The following is a 26,685-nucleotide window of genomic DNA, read 5'->3' on the forward strand; positions in this document are numbered from 1 at the left end:
ATTTATGTTCTCATACATCAGACATTTAAAGGCCATAAATGAGGGGAATGTTTTATATTTTTCTTCAACGTTTGTGTATTAAAGACACTAAAGGCAAAAGAAAAAACACTTAGAATTAGAAAATATAATTAGAAAATATATTTCATTATACATCCTGCAAGCTCAATGATATTTTGTGACATGGTGCTTATTTGAATTTTAATTGCCATGCCTTTCCTTTCTGCCTTTGAATGTTTTCTCTCTAAATCACCCATCCCTACTCTCTTTAAAATATTTCTCTCCACCCTCTCTACCCTATCTTTATCTCCACATTGCTCATTCTGATATTGAATGTCAGTGACACTTGCCGTCTCTTCAATGATTAACGACACTAGATTAATTATCAACTCTGCTGATCTGAGCATGTGTTGGCCGCTGCTTAAAGAAAACCAAGAGCTTCTTTCATTGATTGATGGGACTCCTAACGCTAACTCAACAGCTTTCAAAGCACTTTCCTTCCCCATCCACAAAGACCAATTAATCTTGATATAAAAAAGACTAATATTTAAGAGTAAATCAGCAATATAATGTTATACTATATCATCCTCAAAACATAATTTCAGGGCATGTTATTTGCGGATATTTTATTTAGATTCATTCAAAGTTTATTACTATTCAGAAATTCTTTTTTGGGGGTAATGGGGTATTCATATTCAAAAGATTTAACCAAAGATGTTGGAGAAACAACAACAAAATTCAACAACAAGTAGCTATGAAATTGTGGCTTATTTATCTAAAGCAGTCTAAGTAGACTAATGTGGATATAAATGAGATATCAACCTATATAATAATATGGGCATGAAAATTAAATGAGGCAAACAATAAATATCTAAAAAAAAATATAAGTTTATTATTATTGTATACAAAATGGATTATCATTAAAAGAACAAAACTGATTCACAAAATCAATCTAGAGTAGGGTTGTGCTATTAAAGTTAATTGATTTTATTTTTCAGATATTTTCTTAAAATATAATCATATTAAATTGGGCATGAAGAATTCAATAGAAGTGAGTGAGATGGAAATGAATTAATCTCACTTTAATTTATTACTCATACATAATTTCAACAAAGGGTTCTGAATAGACATACCAGTAGAAATACCAATGGTTCTCATTTGATAAACAAAACAGGAAGTATAATTCATTTTGGTAAATGAATTTAGAAGAGCGCAAACCATGAAACCACTGAATTCTCACCAGAAACAGGATAAAACCAGTTTCAAAGCTATCAAATCAATTATTGGAGTAAAATAATGGGGTTTTTTTAAATAACAATCAAAATATAAAGTTTCTGTATAGTGCACATATCTCCCTCGTAAGATGGTCCATGCACCCTCAGAACATCATATATTGCATACTTTAACTTTAAGTGTTTAACTTTAAGTCTTTAACTTTATCAATCAAATACATATGAATTGTATGTTACTGGTAACAAAAAGTCATTTCTTATGCATTATCAATATAATACAAGAAATTAATTATGATATAATCATACAAATATAATAACATGTAGGCAAACATGTTCAGTTGGGGATAAATGAATAATTGTTGTTGGGGGTTTAACGGAAATGAATGCAGTGGAGCGGGGTGATAAAGCATTGGTTGACTGACTGCATGGGGTCTGGCACGAGGCAATGAATGGAGGTAACATAACAGAGATATATAAAGGGATGCAAGTTGGATAGGAGGAGGGGTTAATTGGCATACGTGTATGAGGGGAGGTATGAACCAGAAGAAAGTGAAAGAGAGAGGAAAGGAGATAGGAAGAGAAAGAGAGACTGAAATGAAAGAGGAAAGAGAGAATGGAAGAGAGACAGATTGGCAGACAGAAAGAAGAGAAACAAAGAGAGAAGAAAGAGATGAGAAAATTTAAGCATCAAGACTGTAAAGAGACAGACAATACACTAGATGAGATATAAGATTTCACAAATAGAGCATACCTTAGAAATGTAGAAAGATAGACATAAACAGAGTGGAGTAATAAAACAAAATTCAGTACAACAAAAAAGAAATGAATAGGATGAGAATTGAGAAAGCCTTAACATGAACATGGAGAGAGAGAAAAGGAGCAGATCTCAAAAAAAAGTTAGACTTAAGAAATATAAACAGGACCTTGGCTTGAATGAAAACTCTATCACTAAAAGTCTTCCTTATCTCCTTAGACCAATCAGAAACCTTGTTAGGAAATCTAACCAATCAGCAGAGCACTGTATGCTGACCTCATTCCATCAAGTGAAGGGGAAAGCAATGTCCGTCCGTTCATTGATTGGTGAGCACCACAGAGTTGGTGCATGGCATGACAGTGACGTGATGCTATGGATCCCTGCATCAGGTCTTGTCATCAACCTCTCATTATTGAAAATTTTTTAAACAAGATAATGGATGGCTAGCTTCTGTTTTGCCTACGTTTCAAGGAGAACGTGTTGTCCGGATGCACAGCTCTAACGCTAACATCCACGCTTGCTACAGATCGCCCTCTGTTGACACTGACAGTTTCATGGGATCCTCTCCAAAATGAATTTATGATGTCTGTTAACACTGATCTGCTAACCAACACAACTATTTTTAAAAAGTGTTAGCTGATTTAATACTCTTCATAAATCATCACTTTGTTCTACAGTACTTGAAAATCCATTCTCCATGAAACTATTTCTCCTTTCTTGTTTTCACGTATTCTCTTCTGGGTTTAGTTTTTCCCTACCTCTCACATTTACCTACTTATTGTCTATCTTTTTGTCTCATTCTCTTTCTCTCTCTCTCTCTCTATCACATACACACACCCTCCCTCTAGCTGGTTGTTCATTCTATTATTACCAATCACTTTTATCATTCCAAAACCCTCAATCTTCAAATTGCTTTCTTTATCCCCTGTATACTTACCATTTCCCGATGATTAGGAAAGAAAGCTTGGTCGATGAGAGGGAACTTCTCCTTGCCGTGCTTCTCCTGGCGAGTACTCAGCTGTGAAAACTATATTAAAAGAAGATAATTCTCTAAGATAATATAATAGAATAATAAATCATCTGTTCAGACACCTTTTTTAAATGAAGGGGGTCTTTATAAAGATACCTTTGTGATAAACAAGATGAAATTATTCCCTTCTCTGTTTGACTCATTTCTGATATCATTACTAATAAACACATGGATTTCTATACACATGTTAATTCAAATCATTCATTTTTTCATATCAAAGTCCACCCCCCCCCAAAAAAAAAGTTATTTTTAAATTAATAGTTATTTTGAAAAAAAAAAGAAAAATCCAACAAGCATGATACTGAAAATTTGATCAAAATCGGATGTAAAATAATAAAGTTATGACATTTTAAAGTCTTGCTTAATTTCACAAAACAGTTATTTGTACATCCTGGTCGGTATGCAAATGATGAACTGGTGGTGTCATCCATTCATTATTTATTTTGTACTTTATCACATGAAATATGAAACATTCTAATTTCCCCCCCATTGTCCTGGGAAACAAAGTTTTACTCCTCTCTGAACAGGTGGAATTACCATAGTTTATTACTTAATGGTTCAGTCAAATTGGTTCTTATTGTCAAATATCTAAAAAATTGAAATACTGTATAATTCAAAAAATTAAATACAAAAGGAATAGTGAGTGATGGACATCATTGACTCTCATTTGCATGTCACTGAGTCGTGCATATAATAACTATTTTACTTTAAATTGTCATAATTTTTTTTTCTTCAAAATTTATAATCACAACTTTATATACCAAACAACATTTTACATCCAATTTTGATGAAATTTTCATTGTCATTCTTGTTACTGATTCAAATCAATATTTTTCAGGGGTGGACTTGAACATTATGTGTATATGTATTTGTAATTTTAAGATTCTGACATTTCAATTTCGTTTATAATGACAACTTACCACCCATGGTTTGTCCATGAAGTTGTAGACTACCTGCCATGAGTTAACACTTGGCACATTACCATACTGAAATCCAATCACAAGGTTTCTCCAATCTTCCTGTACTTCCATACTGCGAGCATGCTGGCGTACCAAGACAAAATCAGGCTTAAATGTTCTGAAAGACCAATAACATATGTAGTTTTAACTGACCAACTGATTTTTTTAAACTTAAATCTTACAAAGGAAAGTCAATTGTAAACAAATCTGTAAAATATTCCTGAATCACTGGAAAGGAGTTGATTTTTTGTGATATTCACCACTTAATATAGAATTCCTACACACACTAATTGCATGTAACAAAAAAATTATACATTTTTAACACACATGTTATTTTAAGATTTATGCACTTCTGAAGCATAAGAATATTTTTGTTTTATATTTTAGAGAATGGGAAAAGGAGACAGATCAAGATCAATTTCATTAATAGACAGAATGGTATCTACTACACATATAAAGAAAGAGAGAGAGAGTGATGGGGAGTAGGTAAGAGCGACAAACAACAAACATAGAGTATGAAATGTTGAACATTTTTCTTAAAGCTGCAACTAACATGAAAGCTGATCTTGCAGGGTATTACATATAATCAATGCATGACAAGATCAGTTGTGAAATACTGCCCTCTGTTGCCAACTACCACACATAGTTTCTCCTTCATACAACACATTCTCTCGATAGTCCTCATGTATTCATAGGGATAAACAAGTGGGTATATATATTTCTATAATTGTTTTCTCCCCTAAAGATAGGTGAATGTCCAATGGCATTTCATGATTAATGATAAATCTTTAAAAACACCTCCATTCTTGAGGCAGCGATTCATTGATCATGCAATTATACAACATTGGTATATTACCTGACTGGAATATAAAGTGAGATGATCTGGCTTCCTGTATAGATGGCTTTATCGTCACTTAGGCAAACTAAAGGTGTTGTTAAACTCTTACTCATTTATTTAAATTTCTGTCACAATTCAAGCCTGACATTTGCAGGTAGAGATTCCTAAAATGATTATCGTTTGTTTTTTGAGGATATTGAACTCCACTTATGAAATGATTGAAGTGGTTGGTATGGTTACCTGACAACTCTTTGTCCCTGTCTGATTCCTCGCATGTCTACGGTCACCCCAGCGTCGCTGTATGAAGCAAGGTTTAACTCAGAAAACTCACACTGTATCAAAATAAATAAGGGAAATAAATGATAGAGGAAGTAAAGATTGTAAACAATTCAAATTCTCACTTTGAGAGTTTGACTGGGCAGTCAATAAATGAGTCATACAAAATAATGAGAAAAAATACATGATTTGGACTATTTCATAGATGATTATCACCATTAGGAGATTCTTATATCACAGGATTGAAAAAGTGACTTAAAGGTCAAGTCCACCTCAGAAAATGTTGATTTGAATCAAAAGAGAAAAATCAGACAAGCATAATGCTGAAAATTTGACATCAAAATCAGATGTAAATGAAGAAAGTTATGACATTTTAAAGTTTTGCTTATTTTTCACAAAATAGTTATATGCACAATAAGTCACATGCAAATGAGAGAATCGATGTCCCTCACTCACTATTTCTTTTGTTTTTTATTGTTTGAATCATGCAGTATTTCAACTTTTACAGATTTGACAATAAAGACCAACTTGACTAAAACATATAATGTTAAACAATGGCAATTCCACATGTTCAGGGAGAAATAAAACTTTGTTCACAGGACAATGAAGAGAAAATTAAGATATTTCATATTTCATATAATAGAATACAAAAGAAATAGCGAATTTGTGATGTCATCAGTTCCCTCATTTGCATACCGACCAGGATGTGAACATAACTATTTTGTGAAATTAAGCAAAACTTAGAATTGTCATAACTTTCTTATTGTCCATCCGATTTTGATGAAATTTTCGGTGTTGTGCTTGTTGAAATTTTCTCTTATTATTCAAATCCACTTTTGGTTTGGGTGGACTTGTCCTTTAAATATGGATTTAATGATTTAACACAATTTGTTCTATACATGTATAGAGTTTGACTGTAATTACATTTCTATTTCTTAAACGAAAAACAGGAATACACATTTCATGAAGACGTAAAATAAACTTTTTCCTCAAAAAATTATATTAAGATATATAAAATTGTTTGAAGGATAACTCATACTGATATTACTAAATAATTCAATATTTTAATAATTTGATGCAAGATAAAAATTAACATTGAAAATATAATATTTATGGAAGGAATGTTCATGCACATGATCTCACCTCAATTTCCTTAATGTATTTTTACTTTTTGATATTCAGTTATGATGCAAAAATGCATAACAATTTTGTATCCTAAAGCTTTCATGACCGTGATCAGAATGACAGAGAGGGTTTTATTCTATGAAACCATACCCAGTTCCATTGCAATCATTTTACATGTACATGATCCACAACCAAAAGTGATGCATCTAAACAATATGGACTGAATGTCATCTTATCCCTCACCAAAGGATCAAATGATATTGAATGAACATCTATAATGAATTCATATTATTCCCAGTCACAGCTATATAAGGCAAGCTATAGATTAGGCCTACATCCAATAAAATGATATCAACTTGAGACAGCTTGGAGTCTTGATTAATGAAACCAACATCTCTCTGTGTATGAGAAGTATTGAAGTTAGAAAGCGTATCATTTCAATATTTTAAAGGGCATATACAGTGGTAATTTACATGCTCCTTAGAAAATAAAAATGATCATGATCAGAAAGACTGAAAAATTAATCATCAATTGACAAAGTAAGAGAAAATGAAAATCCTAGAAAATTTTATTCTCATTTTAAATACACGTTCTACACATGTGACAACTCTTCTGTCTTTTTATGAAATCATAGAAATGAAGTATTACTTGTTAACAAATAGAACTTTACACTTTGATCAAAGGAATCAGGTGGTTTCAGTAAAAAATCTAAAGAAACTAAACCAAAAATTAGTATTTAATTTCTTTTGTAACTCTATAGAGATTGATATTATTCTTGATATCCATTTACAGATGCTAATTAAAAAAAATCACCAGAAGAGACTATGTGTCATGAGAAGTCAAAATAGAAAGATTATTACAAAGGAAGAAAGAAAACAATATAGAACAATAAGCTGTTTTATTCTAATTACCCAGATCAATACATTTTATTCTAATTACCCAGAGGGTAAAAATGGTTATGATGAGAAAACAATAGGTTCCTGACAATTAAGCACAAGAAAATAGGAAAGCTGTCTTTACCACTTGTCATAATCACTTAAGTTACTATTTACATAGTCTTAGTGATCTCATTTTCCACAGACATAACTTTATTATTCATATGACCAATTTTCCCAAAACTTTCACTACTTTTTTTTTCTCCATTCACACAAATAGTTTCATTACCTAGGTATGATTTTACATTGCAAGACAAACTTAGAAGAGCTAACTATGAAAGGGGCATAAGATTTGAATAACAAGACCAGATCGCATATGAGAAACCTTACATTCAGGAAATAGAGGGTACCAGTGCCTTGGTTTTGAGTTGAAAGGGTGGAAATACAAGATGAGAAAAGTACCAAGGAAATGCAATAATGGGAAAGCTTTTATCAAAAAGCTTTCAGGTTATTAATCATCATCAATTTATTGGTTGACCATTCATCACCCATCATTCCCTCTTGCTTGCTGCTTTTTACCTCTTCAGTCAGTTCCTCAATTGTAACTGACTTCTCCCATTTTATCAGCTTTATAAATGAATTTCATTAACCTTAAACCTTTATTATAATATCTAAACACTCTACAGACAAAAGTGAATGCTTATCTTGTTTAATTCCCTTAATCTCTAACATTCCTGGGACCGATTCATAAAGCTGTTCGTAAGTTAGGAGTAACTTTAAGAACGACTGTGAACCTTTCGTACGCGCTTAATCATTGCAAATGAATATACCATTTTCCACAAGAAAGGATTACCAGTCATTTTTAAAGTGGCTCTTAACTTCCGAATAGCTTGCTATGCTGGATTTTATCACAGCATTTTCTGCTATATCATGTATGAGGATCTCAGGAAAAAATTTGATGTTAAAAACATAGTATTTTCTATTCAGCTTTTGTGGTTCATCTTGAACATAACACCCAAACTTTTTTTTAATTAGCTATTGATAATAATTCATACCTAGATTCCTGCTTTTTCTAAAGACACTTTGTAAAACCTTTTCTAAAAGACAGAGGAGCATGATCGCACTTAACTTCATATTATTTTTGATAGACAGGTACAAGTCATAAGAATCCACTCTCTACTATCCCAAACCACCAAAACCCTAACCAAAGGGTTCAGTGATAAGTCCATAAATTATCATAAACATGATCCTGTTGAATATTTCATTTGGATGTCCCGTGCTGGAAGTCCTTTATCTTGAATGTCTCTGAATAAACAAACAAGGGGGTGATTTACATGTTCAGGCGCCAGACTCTGAAAAGTCATTGAAATAGAACCTGATCTGCCATGGCCCATTTTACTGATTCCAAACACTTAGTGCTGATTTTCAATTATGCTAATAAGCAATAATAAATTGGAGAGGTTTTTATTTTCAATATGGTACTGTTGTTATTACAAAGAGAAAATAAATTGCTAAGCAGTCACACACAGACTTAACCAAATTATCTTATATGAGTTTTGAAGATATAATGTAGAAATGTGTGATCATATTGATATACTTGGAATGATTAATGTGTAATTTCTTATATATTTATATGCCCCTATCACCAAGAATGGTGGCACATTTAGTGCATTTAGTGCAATGATCCCTAGGGTTTTTCAAATTACTTTCACTGATAGACCGACAATGGTTTCTAAAGGTGCAGAATCGTTCAACTTATTGAACATTTCATCACCTAATTTTATCAGAACATAATGGATCATAAATCCATTAAAAAAGAACATAGGTGATTATTTTTTTCGCCTCTCTTGTCATTAAAAAATCTCTTAATCGAGATTTGTTAATGAGAAATGTGCTGAAGAGGCAAGCTGCTTTTACACACTAATAGCTATTATTTTTACACAAAGAGCTTGGAAGTATTTTATTTACCATATTAATATAAAAAGATTCAAACTGGTAAGTTATTTGTTTTTTTTACTTTTGAATATCTCCTTACTTTAAAGGACAAGATTGATTTGTGAATGATGGTAAATGAATAGAATCACACTTATAATATATTTATGCACGAGAATATCAAATACCTTCCAATTTATTCAATAGGGTAAAAAAAAATAACATGAACTAAGTACTATTTTTCAGTATTCTGATAAAAACTCATAATACCCTGACACGACAGATATACTGATTGCAAATAATTGCTAGCTGGTCATTTCTCATCCCACGATACATTTTGAATAAATATAAGCAATATTACTGAAATCACAAGAATAATTGTATCAGTGTCTCTCTGTTGTCCTACCCTATCCATATCTCTCTTTGACATACATCAATCTAATCTTTTTATGCATGTATTGTAAACATACCAGGTGGGTGTTTCATAAAGCTGTACATCAAGAGCAACTTTAAAAATGACTTGTGAACCTTTCTTACACGATAAATAATCACCAATGAACATTTAATGGTAATACCATTTACCACAAGAACAAATCATATGTCATTCTTAAAGTAACTCTCAACTTACAAACAGCTTTATGAAATTGCCACCTGGAAAAATTACAAACGCTGAAACATGAATAAGACACTTGTTAAATGGACAGGGGTGTTAAAAATGCTCTACCGGCATAGGCTCGTGTGAAGTTTAATATAATTACCAATATAATAGTCACTACCCAAATCTCTTTTATCATCATTACCATCATCAACATCATCAACATAATTATCAATGTATCAAACACCCGGGGGGGCCACTTCCATTCACAAGTGGATACCATGCGCGACCATGTGGTCTCGAAAAGCACCCTAAACACGTAATTTTCATAATCTGAAAATGCACCCCTTAACAAGTATTGGCACGTGAAACACTACCCTTAACAAGTATTGGAAACAAAACGATATACTCTTGGCAAATATTCCCTGAAATGAACCCCTAAACAAGTACAGGAATGTTTCATTGTTACGGGTCCTTCGGTCGTCGGCTTTACCTTATTTGGTTTAGTACGACCCCTTCTACACCTCGCGCAAATCGGACTCTAAATACAAAGTGTTGGGGCAAAAAGGACATCCTTTATAAAACATTTGAATTTTGTTTTATCATCCCCGCAAATTCGACCCTAAACACGTAATTTTCCTAGCGAAATAGATACCCTTTTTTCATTATTTTTGTGTTTTTGACACCCTTATCACGTTACGTACGTAACGTGCCCTATCGTGAAAAAGACATCCTTTTACGTGTTTTTTTGGTCGCGCATGGTATCCACTCGTCAATGTAAGTGGCCCCTCCGGGATCAAACAGTCAATTCATTGATCAATCAATCATCATCACTACTACTTCCACTATCACCATTATCATCATCATTAGAACCACCACCATTACCAGTTATCATCACTGTAATCATCATCACAATGGTCACCTTCTGTATAACCATTATCCTTACTAGAAACAACACTGCCACAATCAGATGCAGCAGCAGCAGCAGCAGCAGCAGTAACTGAAGTAGCAACCATCACTATTATAATCTCCATTCATAGTAAGCAGCACCAACATCATTATGATTATTACATTGCCACCAGCATCCCAAGTATCACAATTTTCTTTATCAATGTCTAGGATACACACACTTTCACTGGTATGATGTAAAATGGAAGAATATCTATATACTACTACGAGCCTCGAATTAGGTTTCTCATGGTACATTGCAATAAAAAAATAGAGAATCTAAAGATTAGAACAGGCACATGGTATGCTTAATGTACATGTAGAGAAGTATAGTCTCAAGTAATATTTCACACTATTTTTTTTATCATGTATCTACAAAGACAGTTATCCATGTTAATGAGATAATAGTCACTACCAATCAGTGTAGAGGCTCCAGCAATGTCACTTAAACTGATTTAATTTCCATAAGTTGTCTTGAAGCATATCTGTGCTCAAACTAATATACAATAAAATTTGCACCTCACCTTACTTTTAAATATGAAAAGATTTAAAGCTTTGCAATATTGCCATCAAAAAGTCTAATGTGTAAATACTTTCTAAATATTAAGACACCTTGCAATTAATTGCAAGTATAACATGAGCCTTACATCAACTTGATCATAACTTGACAAAATTCATAATCACATACACCAGAGTCAAATTTTGTGATTATCAAATTGAATTCAATAAATAATTCATATGACAGGATCCTGGTTCTTTAGAGATGTTATACTTTTATACTTGGTTTAATGTTTCAGGTAAAAAAGTAATAATAGCCAGGCATAAAATTATACTAAATTTGCTCGTTTTTTGAACTATAAAGTTTTATCAAAGGTACTGATAAGTAGATTTTAGACTGGGATAGAGAACTGAGTCCTCCCACTACTCTCAATCCCACATATTTCAAAAATGATTCCTGTATTCGTTCTCAGATGCACTAGGATATGACTTTTGACATGCAGACATTTAATAAAAATGTTCTTACCTGCTCAACTCTTATCTCATATTCTCCATGGATTAGTTTCCCTCTGAAATACTTGGCCCTAAAGAAAGATGAAAAGAGGATGCTCATTTTTTTTCAAATATATTCATTTATTCTGATATATCTTCCAAAACCCCACAACTTAAAAAAAAAATTTTTTTTATATGAATACATTACTGCAGAATACTGGAAGATATTTAGCTGCTCTACAAAGCAGAAATTAATTTGCCTCTCAAAATTTACGAGTGGGATGTTACACTAGCAAACCTTCTGCTCCACCCCTATTTGGAGGCCAAATATATTTGTGTCCCTGAAACAAAATATGATAGGGGGAAAGCATTATTTTCAACTTTCACATAATAAAGGATGGCAGGAATTTTTGACAAATGGTTTAAAGCTTTCCACTCTGCTGCATTCTTTAATCAAATTCTGAAAACTAAAATCCCTCTCATCCCCTTTTCCCCTTGCTGCCCATCTCTTATACATTTCTATCTACCCTTTGCCCTATTTTAAAGCTAAATCACATTACAGAGTGGAATGGGAAGAAAAACAACCCTACCTATTGCATTACACAACGCAATGCATAAGCACAGCTTCTGGTGGAACTCTAAACGTCTTATGTATATGGATTTTCGGATCATGTGCCCCTAATCTACACAATCTTGACTTAATGAACAGATCAATCTGATTCCCGAAATACACATAATTGCTTATTCAGTGAAATACTTACCTACTATGGAAAACTTTTATTGAAATTTTCAGATGAGGCAATGGTTCACGTTTTATTATAAACTGACAATTTATCAAAATTTCCAAAATTCAACACATCCTTTATACGAAGACTATTTTTTAGCACTGATATCTTAAAACAGATGTACCAATCAAAATGGCTAAAAATTACCTTAAGTAGGAATATTCACATTTTTGGAAGACACAAGACCACTTATTAATTCATACAAAAGTAAATGCAACCTCCTGAAACTTTACAGTTCCAGTGTCACACATACATATGACAAATATGCTACATCTTTAATTTGATATCACCCCAAGAAGATGTCACAATGTATAAAAGTATGAAGGACCAAAGTAGTAACAACTTTCAGCAATTATTATCAGTCACTACAGGGAATAAGTTTGCTTTATTCGATTTGCATCTTTGGTCATGATAGAAAAGATCTTGACTAAGTTCTGTAACATCCTTTTGTAAAATAAGGTACCCAAAAGACGTTTTATTTAGCAGTTAAAAAAAAGGGGGGAATAAATTGAAATGTAATACCAGGAAAATCATTCCCTGTATGGGAGAGGGGGGGGGGGTAAATGCAGAATTTTTAGAGCATACACTTCCATTATACAGTTATCACACAATTATCAAGCTAGATATCAAACAACTATTGCCCCAAAAGGTACATGGTGTACCATGAAAACTACTACACTAACAGTAAAGAATGGAACAGAATGGCATACAATTGCAGAACAACAAACCAAGCGAAAGATCCTTCAAGTTGAACATGACGCAGAAATTGAAAAACTTTTTTTGTATATCTTATTCATAATTTTTTTCTAAGTCTAACAAACTCATTCATATATTGTTGACTGAGTATACTAATTCTCGTGGTTCAATAAATTAAGTAATGTCCTAATAATGATAGTTTGATTAAAGCAATTCAGTATTTTTTATGAATCACCCTGGATAATACAACAAGCACCATTTTTTCACCTTTATATTTTATTCTATTTTTAGCAAGTACTTGTTAATGTATTCAGCAGATACTTATGTCCCAATGGTGGTTCAGAGCAATTTGATTTTGAAGATTCTGCCAGGTTTCTGTTTAATCTCCCTCAAGTCATTGCAAACATCATAGGCCATACACACTCCATTTTCTACAGACTTTTGTAGGCTTCAAGCTACACTCATTGATTGCATTGTGGAAACAGTCAATGTATATTACATAATATGTTTTTGTGATTCATGTCATAGTTATCTCACAGTTTTTTAAAAAATCTTTTTAAGACAGAATCAACATCATAAAATGAACATGTAATAAATACATACTGTCCAATCAAATAATACATTACAATAAAACAACCAAGCTTTTCAAAATGTATTAATCTGATAACATATATAACATTCTCTAAAACAAAGATATCAAGGATTTGAATAATCTAAAATGCACACTGATACTGATACTTTTCAGAGAGGCACCTCGCTGAAAAATATGAGCCACGTCTTTCATGCCGAAATCCTGCAAGCATCTTTCTATGGGTAATCCTCTCATTTTATCAAAGCCAAACCAATAGGAAAATGTTGGAGAATTGATGTAAAAAGATGCATAACGTCAATCTAGCAGGATTCCTGCTTAGAGTCAGGGCAGACTTTTGGTAAGGTGTTCGACTTAACTCTTTACATATTGTAAGTATACAGTTTAATTCAAATGTTTATCAGTATGCCCACACCAGAATTTAGATGCCACTGAGTGCATTTAGAAATATGTAATTTTTTTCCCTTCCCAAGTTTGCCCTTTTCTGTCTCTTAGAGGCATTGCTTTTTAAAGGGCTACTTCTGATCAACTTATCAAACAATACAAATTAAAGTGATACTTCAGTTGCAAGGGTATATATCATAGTAATCTTTAAAATTCACTTAACCTTATTTTAAAAGTCAATGCTCAATTCTTTTTTTTTTATCAAGTCATTTATTTTCTCCCTACACATGCATATCCTCAAAGCTTTAGTTGAGAAGAGGTTACTCACCAGTCTGTATGAGGGTCATCAATCACTAGTAGTGTCTTCTGGTTACCTTTCTCTTGTCTTGGTGCAATAGAACTCAAGAACCCCATGCTATTGTCTCTTCTAGGCATAGTCGGGCTATTGGATGTGCTGATGGCAGTGCGCTTCTCAACTACTTCCTCTCGGCCTATGTTCTGAAAGTAGCCATCAGGAAGGCCGGTCATTGCATTAGGGTCTGAGAATCTTCGGCGAAGGTAATTCATCATTGTGGTCAGGCTGTATCACTTTTGAAGAGAGGCTGTACATAAGTAAAAGAAATACAATAAGCACATGTATGGTGACCAATGATATAATGACTAAAAATACAATAAAAAACAAAATGGATTTACGGTAATCTTGCATCCATCCCACATTGGATTTTTTTATTGAATCTTACTTTTACAAAAAATGTCTAAAAAAATAGAAATAAATTAATAGAAATAAATTAAACATTAACAATTAATGCAAAAAGCTGAGCAATGATATTTGAAATAGAATATGATGTACTCAACACAGAGAGTGCAATGTACTTCAGCTGAAGATGTGAACTTATCAGGATAAAATGCCTCTTGAGAATGATTCTATTTTGGTCCAAATCTAGTGCTTCATCAATAAACAAATATCTCATGATGCATTACTCGCTCACTCAAACCTATTTTCAATGTTGAAAATATGTCACTGTTCTCCAGTACCCTACATTTCTGTTTTACAAGAAAATCTCACTTTCATGATTTCTGTCTAGCTATTAATGGATTTTACACCTCTTTTTTCTGCTTTTTTATTTAAATTGATTTATATTCTTTTATTCTAATTTTTCCTTCACTATTTTGTTCTCTATATTTTTTTAATGTTTACTCTCTCTCTTTCTCTTTCTCACAGAAATCATCCTCTCATTTCATATGCCTCCTCCTTTTTCTCATCAGTATCATTTTCCTTTCTTCTCCTAATTTGCCTCTACATTTTCCATCTTTTTTCTTGTTTTTCTCCTCTATCTTATTCTTCCGTACGATAGTCATTCATCTACATTAAGACAGCTATACAATTGCTGCAAAGAAATGTTAAACCTTCTTTAAGTCATTAACAGAATGTTTTAACTGTTTGAAGTTGAACACTATATCAGAATTTATCTGAAAGAAAACACATTATTTCTAATGTCCCACTAATTTAGTAAAATTTGCTGAGGTGGAAATCATTTAATCCAACTAGAGATGACTCATTGAGTATTAAATTGAAGAAACAAACACCTAACTCACCTCTAAGATGTAAAGATGTCAATCAAGAAATTCAATCCCAGGATGCACTATGCTTCGGATCGCTGTCAGGGTTCTTCCTTACAAGTGATGCCAGGGGGTACGATGTATACAATGATCACAACTCTCCTCTTCAAATCAATTACGCAGGTAATTCAATCTTAGCTCACCTCTGTTTATCCTTATAACCTTCCAGCAACAAAGACATCAATCAGAAGGTTTTCAAGCATTTTTCTTGCAAAAAAAATCACACTTTGTCTCACTCTACTACCTGGTGTAAGTTTTCAGACTTCTCAATTGATTGTCTTGCAGCTGTGACAGAACCTTTGTTATATATCCAAATTATAGATCCTGGTAAATCCAAGAGATCCTGTGGAAAATGAGTAAGGCGTGGGAGACTGATGGTGAGACAAACAGATTTATTTCCAATCAATTGGAGAGACACTTGATTTTAAAGATTCTAATGGCTCAAAATACCATTGTTGGTGCATCAAATGTTCTCAAGTAAAGAAAAATAGTGGTAATCATATGCTGATCAATGTAAAATGAAATCAACAATATTGTTCATGATATTTGGAATTGTACAATTGGCTGTCCTTCCCAAGGTTTTTTTATGTTAATTGAATCTATTTGAAATGCTGAATGAAGAAAGAAGAATCAATTGCAGACAAGAGACCCTATCAATGATCAAGAAACAAACAAGTTTTGTAAAGTACCTGTTGAAGTATTCCAGCTCAAACAAAGAAATCTCAAAGGGATGTACAGCCTGGAGTGATTCAATGCTCACTTAATATTCCCATCCAAAGTACTTGGCAAGCATACAATGATCTCTGTCCATCTGTGACGTTTTGGTCCCTGGAGACCATCTGCAGTCAGACTCTTTCAAGGTTCTCAATGCAATCCCAAAGCGATTTTTCCTTATCCTCCTCTGATGTGAGTGCACTATTGACTACCAATTAGGCTGGAGGTGATTTCACAAAGAAAGAAATCAACACTGATTCATAAATCAAATATCTTCACTCTTTGTAACATGAGACATTCCTCAATGATGCCATGAATTAGGATGTGTTCATATCAAATTAGAAACCGACAAGCAAGGTAGAGTTCAGTTTTAGAACCGCTGGATCATTCAATATCATTGCATTGGCAAACAGGTGTGTCATCGCCAACTCATTGCCTGGCAATGTGATGCTTGAGAATGTGCCTATTTCACGAGCTCCAAGAGAAACATCGGCTAGACGTGTTGCCAATTTAGTGTTGTCCTAAGCAAGACTGTGATTATTACCCTTGGGAAGTACATACATCGGACTGAATCTTTCCCTCCCTCAAAGCTTTGGTACCTGTATAAAAGAGAAAAATATACACAAGATGAAGTCTAATATGATACACGAATCATACTTCCAATATACATGTATATTCATAAAGAAAATGGCTGAAATTCAGAGTAAACAAAAAATACAAATATCAACCTATAAGCTATTTAAAGGTATACTATGTTTTTTTGTAAAAAGAAATGTATAAGTTCTTTTATTTAATGTGTGGCATTAAGATTTTTCAATTCAATGGCATGTGAGGAAAATTAAGCTATAGATATTCAAGGTATAGGCAAGGTAAATATCAGTAATTGATTTCCATACGTGGAATGACAAAGTTCATTGGCTTGCAATAAACCTTGCCATCTCATGTATGAAAATCATTTATTTATTTATTTACGTTTTATTTATAGCAAATGATAAAATAAGGTGGAGAGTAGTCCAATTCAGATATAGATACTGCTTTACATCAGAGCCCTCCACCTTTACAAACAGACTATAGAACATAAACATGATAATATTAACCTAAACACAAATGAAAATTAATATAAGATAAAACAAAAGTTATAATCTATAAAATAAGCATAAACACAATAATAATAATAATACATGAGATTTGTATATCGGACTTTCCATCTTGATTAGATGCTCAAGGCACTTCAGGCAGAACAACAAAAACTATTTACATATAATACATGTCTGAACAATAAGTCAATGTTTATCAAAAAAACAATCTTATACAGGTATGTTTTCAGGTTGCCCTTGAAGGTTGCCATTGAAGTCTGGGTTTTCAAACTGTGTGGGAGAGAATTCCACAGGCTAGGCCCTGCATGTGCAAAGGCCCGTTTCCCTGATCTGCAAATGTTTGTAATCTGGTTGGACATGGACATGTGAGAATCAAAAATAACTCCAATATTGCGACATGATTTTAACAAGGGGATGTCATTGCTTGAGAGAGAAATGGAATCAATTTTGAATTTGTTAAGTTGAAACTTTGAGCAAAAAAATAAAAACTCATATTTACTATGGTTCAAAAGTAATGAGTTTGACTTCAACCAAGTGTCAATGTCCACTATGAATCTTTCAAGGTTACACAGGGCTTGTATGGCACTAGTTTGATTGGGTGAAAACAATTCCTGCATATTCCTGTGGAATGTGTGGTGCCCCATATGATACTTGTTCTCCATGATTCTCTAAGCTGATGCCTTTATTTTTCTTCCAAATCTCTTATAATTCATCTCCTGTTTGAGAGTAGAATATAGGTTAATGGCTGTGTGTAAGGTTTGCATTACACAATTATATTGTTATCAGAGAGAAAGGAGGAAATGAGGTGAAAATGAGATGCTTAGCGCAAAGTCTGGCATTCTACTGACAAAATTCAAGATGAAATGAATATGCTAGGATTTTAAAATATTCTTGGTATAAGACTATACAATAGATATGCAAAACTAAATAATTTACAAATATTGCCTGAATTATTCTGACACATCAGAGATATTGCATTAGAATTTACTGTCAATTTCAAGATTTATTTTTTTTTACTTGTTTATGTATTATGTACATGTGTCTGTAGTCTTTGCAATAAACAAAAATGCCATGCTAAGTTTTCACAGAATAACTCTGTCCTTAAAGAAATTCTCTTTATTATGCCTAAACTTATAAATCCAATGTGATTAGATGTTGGGATTGGATGTACACTGCTATTCTAATATGATATATTTGCTGCATTTGATAACTTTGGAGGTGACCTAAATGCAATAATACAAAGTAGTTTCATGGGTTTTTTTTAGTTAGAGCCTAAGACCATCTAAGCATTAATGAAATAAAAAGTACAGTGACTATCATACTCTCAGAGATCCAATCTTCATGACTCTATTTCACCTAACCTTTCACATATTGTATAAATGGGTAGTTGAAATGGTGTGACTTTGGCCATATACCATGGTATAACAGCCATGGAATGTTTAAATGGCATGTAACTTGCCATGGCCCATTGGGTTTTGTCTCTCTAACCAATAAAGCATGAGGTAATTTGTCACCCACGCTGGTTTCCTCAGTTACCCCTACAATGATGCCATTCAGACATGACACAATAAGCAACTATAAACCTTATTTAGATGCATTGAACACTGAATTAAGTATGTGAGTCTGATTATGTAGCAAGAACATCTAAACTATCAACCACCTATGATGACAAGGAACAAAATGCCAACCTTCTTGCAATTAAAGAATTTCTTCCTAGGGCGTCAATTCAAATTAGTTTGATGGAGACTGGCATGGTAAGAAATGTATCAATATCAAATCAATACAGACAGCGATTGGAAAACTGGTCATTATGTAGAAGAATGATAACCACCAATAACTGTATTGTTTGCAAATTGATTGATGTTATATTCAAATTATTTTAGATGTTATATGCAGTTTAACAAATGTGAATGACCCTTAATGATAGAATAGTTGAAACAGGGCAGTCTGTCTCAGGTGATCCATAATAATGCTGGTGTTATCTCACTAAGATATTAAACTACTACATCCAACAACTTTCATAAAGCCTTCATTATGTTAAGCAGTACCGTGTTCTTCTTAATCTGGCTTAGAAAAACATCAATTTTATTCATCAGTCTTATATTACATATAAACATTCCAACTAGTTAAACTTAAGATTTCTAAATCCGAAGTATGAAACAAATTTTGTAAATTACAATACTGTACACATGCTATTCCATTTAATTTGACAACTGTCATTTGCGAATTGGAAGGGTTTCCAACTATAATTCAGAATCTCTGAAATAATCTAAACTTTAAACATGATGGTTCACAAAGCATGAGTCTCACCTGATTTTGCAATCAAGAAAATATGCAATATGATCTTTTGAGCCCTAGATGACCTCTGACCCCATCATTCTCATGGACACACATGTTGTATTACCCAAGGATCATTTGTACCAAATGTGAACATAATTGATGTAGAAATAAAGAAATGAGAGCAATTTGACCTTTAGACCCCTAGATGACCTCTGACCCCTCACCCTCATGGGCGCGCATGTGCTATTACCCAAGGAGCATTTGTACCATGTGTAAACAAAATTGACCCAGAAATACAAAAAAATGATAGCAGTTTTAACAAAAACTTGACATTTTGACCCCTAGATGACCTTTGACCTCATCATTCTGAACAGCAGACACGTGGTATTAGCCAAGGATGATTATTTGTACACAGTGTGAGCATAATTGATGCAGAAATGATATGAGAGCAAATTGGACAAAACCTTAAAAAAAGATGAACATGACCTCATCATTTGACCCCTAGATGACATTTGACCCAATCGTTCCCATAGTCTCACAAGTGGTATTACCAAAGGATCATATTATCAAGTATGAATATAATTGATGCAGAAATAAAGCAATGGGAGCAAGTTGTAAAAAAAACTAACATTTTTTAACAGACTAACAGGAAAGTGATACAAGGTCTCTGCTAAACTTTGTCAGGCGAGACAAAAAGCAAGCAGTAACATGGAAGAAAGTAGAAGCAGGTGGAATGTAACGCTATGACTCACAGAGGTGCAACAATGACAGCTGTATTTCATAATTCAACATTTCCAGGGGGAGGCTGTACATATTCAAATGTGTGAGGTGTTTAAGATGATTGCACACATTCTCAGCTGCTCATTTTATCAAGACAGTAGTGTTGTTTTAATCAACTATGTTCAAAGCACATGATACTTGCTATACAACGATGATGAATGAAAAAATGATCATTGGCTAGTACTTTATCAGACAAAGAAAATAGTCAAAAGATTGAAAGACAATGATAATAAATACATATACAGATGAATGTGTGAAGAGATCTAACACTCATTGAGTCTTCTAAGACAAGAAAATCCAATAGTTATTGCATCATGACATAGACCAATATGAATCATGATCTATATAATAAATAAACCATATTTTGCTCAAAGAAGACTAAAGGGAATAAAGAATTTCAACTGAGAATAAAAAAATCTGCAACCTTATTGCCAGCAATTTAACTCAAAATTGCAAATAGTGCAAACATGTGACTTTTATAGACTTACAGTATTACCAGAGGCCTAAAACATTATTTTGATTAGAAGCAATTTAAAAAAATATATAAATAACACCACTGCACAAACACTTGTTAATCATTGTGAAAAATATTAGAAATGCTAACTACTTTACATAAATGACATGTTTGGATTGATATACACTGTTCTAAAATATGTCTACTATGGTGATTGTAACAACAGAAATATAAAGGATTTATCCAAAATATTTAACAGCAAGAAAAATAGCTTTAATTCAGGCCTCATGTAAGAAAATAAAGATATTTTGAGAAAAGCACGTTATCAAAGTTACACATGCATGGTGAGAGGCTAAAGCCTTCTGGGGATTTCATGCCAGCTTTATTAAGACGGATCACAAAATGAGTTTCTTCTAGAAAACCATCATCTCATTACAGTCTGATGAAGCAGACAGGATCCGTCTAGCTTGGTCCATACCATTCCGTCAATTTTTAATCAATCTCTCAACCAGCAATGCATCATGTAGATAAAGCACCCCTTTGGGTGCTCTATAGTATTAGTGTATATTCTACATTCTCTTTACCAATTATATACCTCTAAATATTTACTTGCTACTGTATCTATTTACAGGGCTATATAACTCAAGATGATGAATTATACTTATACTGCTTGGGGCATCTTCGTTTAAAACAGAGTGTCACTGACTCTGTAAATTGTCTTTTGCAAACGTGACAAGATTTGTATTTTGTTAGGGCAGAATGGACTTTGAACAAGAACAGGGGAAGTTTGGATGTTATCTATCGTTGAACTGTTGGAATTTTCTTTTTTTATTTTTCTTACGCAGTCAAACATCTTGGAAGTGAAATCTCTCATCATAAATGTATCTTAATGTTTTCTCTATTTTTGAAATCTGCCTTTTCTCCACTAATGGTATTGTATTATACACCAGGGCCCGGTCTTACAGAGCTGCAATTAATCCAATCAATTGCAACTATGGAAAGCCAGCAATGTCAACATCAAAAATACATGCTTGTATTTTTCAGAAATGAAGTATATTCATACATTCACTGTTTTTTCTGGACAATTCAGTATGCTTCTCTTTGTTTTCAAAGCACATTGAGCAAATTTTCTGAAGAAAAAATTATGACATTGATGGATCAATTGCAACACTTTGTAAGGTGGGGCCCCGGCTCATAGTAGTAAACTAATCTGACAGATCATAGTTCTCAGTTTGGTGAAAATTAAAATTTTATTTCATACGATGATGTCGTTTTTGGGGGGTATGCAAGAAATAAATTTCTTATCTAAAAATTTCATGAACATGGACATAATACACCATGTGGCCACAGCAGATTCACTACACATTTCCTTAGGTCCTACATACACCCTATCACTACATACTATCCTATGAGTGTCAGGGTGCTTTAAGTAACCACAAATTTGACCGAGCAATTAAGTCCCATTGGCACTTCAATATGAATAATCTATAAGTAATTTCTTGTGTGTCTCTTTTAATATAGATACTAAACTTGTAATATGCCAAAAATACTTCATTTTTTTCTGGATGATTCAGTAGGAATACCTAAGCAACAAGAATTTGATTGACTGTATTAAGGCCTGAATTTGTCAGGATATATTTTTAGATATTAAAGGATGCAATATGATCGGAATGAGAAGAAACAGAAATCCTGATAAATGTTTCTTGTAAATATAACAACAAATAAAACTTCAAGAGTAAACTTGTCTATGACAATGGCAAAATACCTTACACATCTGAACAATAATGAAGTATGGTGGTTAATCAATATTCCTCTACATTTTGAATATTTAAAGTTAAAAACAAAACAATATTCTTGATATACCCAATTTATTTGAACTCGTGTCAGAGTTTACCCATTGTGCATAGAATTTGGATGGTCCATATACAAAGCATAGGTGTATTAGAGAAATCAGTAAACAATGGGTTAAAGAAAGCACCACTTAAAATTTACCTTTAGAGTACTTTGCAAATAAACTGGGGCAAATGAAATCACTGCTGCTCAGGACCTGAGTAAATGGATTTCAACAAGGAACTTGAAATAATGAAGAAGAATAGGAGAGGAAGATGGCCATCTATCATGAGGTTAAGGACGTGAGGTTAGATTGAAGAGATGGTCATTACAGTAAAACTGAGTAGTTGTAAAGAGAAATAATATTGGAAGAGAGTCTTTCGAATTAAGGTGACTTTTTAAACATCATCATAGATCTAGATATAGTAGCTTTTGACATAGCTTAAGCACCCAACCGTGAAATAATGAAATCTAGAATTTAATGCACATGTGTGGATACTATTATTTACGATAGCTTGGGCAAAGGCCAATGTAATGATAAAATGCAAGTTTTATTGGCTAATTAATGAGCAATTGTTATTTTCATGCTAGCATTATTTGGCACAGCATTGTTATTAATAAACATAAACCCTTCAGTGGTCATTTTGAATGAATTTGTTGAAATTCATTTTGTGATTGTTAAGCTAAAATTCACCTTTAACACAGTCAAATATGCACTACCCTCAGAATGTTATTTGAAGCAAGCTTGCATTATGGTTAATTTCCACCTCTCCCTTGAACAAAATTAATGCCATCATTAACCATTGGAAGAATTTGAACATAAGTTCAAGATCATGTATCATCTTTATGTTCTTAACTCTTTATACGTATAGTCTTACAAACTAAAAGCAATAAAATAGAAAAATAGATTAAAATAGGTTACCTAACAGGATGGTCAGAAAAATTGCATGGAAGTTTGGTTATCATAAATCTCTAAAGCCTATATTGTTTAAGTATATATTCAACTAAACTCACATATCACATATCCCATTAAACTAAAGTACACAGCAATATTTGGGTGTAAAAGGATTAATAAAAAGATCCCACCCATACTACTTAAACCAATTTTAAGGTCAATTTGAGAAACTCTATGAAAGTCATTTCTAGAATATAGAATAACTCTTTACTATATCTGCAAATTTAAATACTATCGTTTGTTTTAAAGGTATGTAGCTACCATGTTACATGTCTGTCACTAGTATCACCAAGATATCACAAAAAAATTCATAAAAAATGTTGCTGATGATTTCTTAGAACAGGGCTGGAAGATTGCTATCCATCTCAGGGATCAAGAACAGTGCATTAGAGTCAGTAGGATTATGAATGTAGAAGTGAAATACTTTCAGGCTTGTCATATTCACTGCTTTCAATGTATCTGTCTCTTTTTGTCTCTAGTCATCCATTAAGATGCTATCCAGAGAAAAAAAGTCACATCTAAGAAAAAGCTTTAAAAAGACTTTTGTAAAAAAAAAAAAATGCATGAGGACTTACTTCATATATTCTTAATTTTGTGCTTTCAAAAATCTATGTTACTGGTATAGCAAAAGGCTAAATTCACTCTAGGGCTGAATCTTCCAATACATCTTGGTCATAGATAAGAAAGCATTTATAGTATTCAAGACCATAAAAACAAGGGAGTGAAGCAGCCCAGCAAATCACGACATCATTTTATATAGAAATTTTTTAAATATTGTTAGGTATTGTCATCAACAAAGAGCATATGATTATAAAATTTTGAAAAAAAGAGTTCTTTCCTCTGATGGAATGTTATAAGGACATTAGCCTTCCACTGATATGAAATTTATCAATATAGTCTACAGGCCTAATAATGTTAAAGAAAAAATTATAACATTGAGGAGAGTAGGTGAGTAAGTCCTTCTGAAGAAATTCAGTGAGTGTAAACACCACCCTTACCTTCACAATATCATTAGCATTAGTGTACACAAATCAACATATTAACATTGATTTATTTCAATAAAATGTATGATATACAAATTAAATGGCAGTTAAATAGTAGGTGTAGCCTTTCAGCTCTGAACAGCCCATACATAATCTCTTTTTTGTAATGCAGGTGGCACAATATTAGATTGGCTAAGGTAAGCCCAACCCTTCTCACCTCTTGTGGCCTTTAATAAAAACACCTCAAGCTAATACCAATACCAGATGACATTTCAGATTTCATGCAAGCTAAGCAACTAATCAACTCATCCAAAATATCACTCCATGGTTATTTCATTTTACAATTTATGCCATATTGAAAGAAGACTGGATGGGTTTTTAGATATATACTACCCCCAAACATATAACTATCATTTATGATTTAACAATATCTTTACAACAAAAGACAGTGCCCAGTAATGTGACATGAATTTCAAATGTAATGGGCAATTAATCTACTTTATCATGTCTGCAATTCCAGAATCTATCACTCAGATCATGCTTTCTTAATCTGGAATACTTTGAAATATATAGTATTCATACTTTTTTAATGAATGCATTATCAGGTATTGAGAATAGTATATAACATTTTTAAAAAGAACCAGCATAAAATAGCAGTGCATGTGTTGTTGATAACTTATCAATCCAGTCTCAAAATGATTACATCAAAGTGTTTCTTCATCTCATCATGTAAAAGTAGGTATCACAGGTGCACATCCTGTCTGGATGATAAGATATGTTAGCATTTGACTGATTGGAATTACTCTACATAGGAAAAATAGATAGGAAATAGTCATCCATTAAACCAAAACCATTTACATTAATAATGAAATCAATATTCTTCCAGAAGACAAAATGTGGGTGCTTTAAATGGGAATCCAGCCTTGGTTATAAAATGATTTGAATGAAAGTTTGAAAAATAAGACCAGAAATTCATAATACTATTCAATAGTGAAAATAGATGGACCAGAGATAAGAAGTTATGGCTGTTTCAAACAAATTAAAATCAACAAAATTATTTAAATTTAAATTCATAGATTTATTGAGCCTGGATGAGAACTTTTTCCCTATTTGGTTTTATTCATGTTCTTTTTTGTCAGGATTTTGTGGTTTTCTTCTTTTCCTTGGGGCAGTAATTAAAATATGTTTAGAATATTTTTATCTGTTTTAATGAAGAACAAATATAATTCTGGGTAAGGTTTTGTTTAAAGATGTCATTTTGAGTATTGGGTGAACAAATGTAGGTGCACCTATATACCCTACATCAAAATGAAAATGAATATACATGTGGCACATACATATAATTACATGTTGTCATTACGAATTCTTACAAACATTACAAATGAACAACTTTGTCCGTTTTCATTTAAACTTACATCTGTTTGCTCTGCATTTTTAAAAAGAGTTTTCCACTCAGATTTGATTCCCCTTAAACAAAATATTTTTAGAATCAAAATCATTCCTTTTGCATTCAAAATAAGATTGATTAATTTGAAGACAATTTCTCCTGTTTGCTTTTTGTCATCAGACACAGGCGCGGATCGAGAGTAGGAATTTTACAGGGTGCAAATTTGTCTGAAAAATTTGACAAGCCCCCCAAAAGTAATCGCTCATATTACTGTGTTGGCAATGAAAGCATACTATGTGATGCATTATTAAATTTTCAAATTTTACATACTGTGTACCTTCCTTCAATCCCCTGGATCCACACCTAAGAAAGTAAGGGACAGAACCACAATATAGTAAAACAAGTGGAATGCCTCTGGCCGTCTCACCTGCATCACGCGTTTCAATATAGCAGCAGTGCTGACTTTGAATACTACTCTAACTCGCACAAGATGTTCAGTGATACATGGTTACTCTTATGTCCACTTTTTATGAACTAGACCAATAAACTTACAGAGATATGATGGTTATTCAACAAAAAA

The 26,685-nt window shown here is 32.8% G+C and overlaps 1 protein-coding gene across 1 annotated transcript; it reads right to left on the reverse strand.

The window, feature by feature from the left end:
• Window positions 1–1,341: 1,341 nt before the first annotated feature.
• On the reverse strand, window positions 1,342–25,289 carry LOC121410447 (synapsin-3-like). The gene is made up of 8 exons (XM_041602539.1): window positions 25,278–25,289; window positions 16,315–16,938; window positions 15,602–15,832; window positions 14,334–14,607; window positions 11,586–11,643; window positions 5,051–5,142; window positions 3,934–4,090; window positions 1,342–3,010 (listed from the first exon to the last, which is right to left on the reverse strand). The coding sequence occupies exons 4-8, from the start codon at window positions 14,573–14,575 to the stop codon at window positions 2,888–2,890; spliced, it is 672 nt and encodes a 223-aa protein (XP_041458473.1). The 5' UTR covers window positions 14,576–14,607; window positions 15,602–15,832; window positions 16,315–16,938; window positions 25,278–25,289; the 3' UTR covers window positions 1,342–2,887.
• Window positions 25,290–26,685: the final 1,396 nt, after the last annotated feature.

Source organism: Lytechinus variegatus, chromosome 3 (genome assembly GCF_018143015.1).
Source record: "Lytechinus variegatus isolate NC3 chromosome 3, Lvar_3.0, whole genome shotgun sequence".
In the NCBI taxonomy this organism is placed as follows: domain Eukaryota; kingdom Metazoa; phylum Echinodermata; class Echinoidea; order Temnopleuroida; family Toxopneustidae; genus Lytechinus; species Lytechinus variegatus.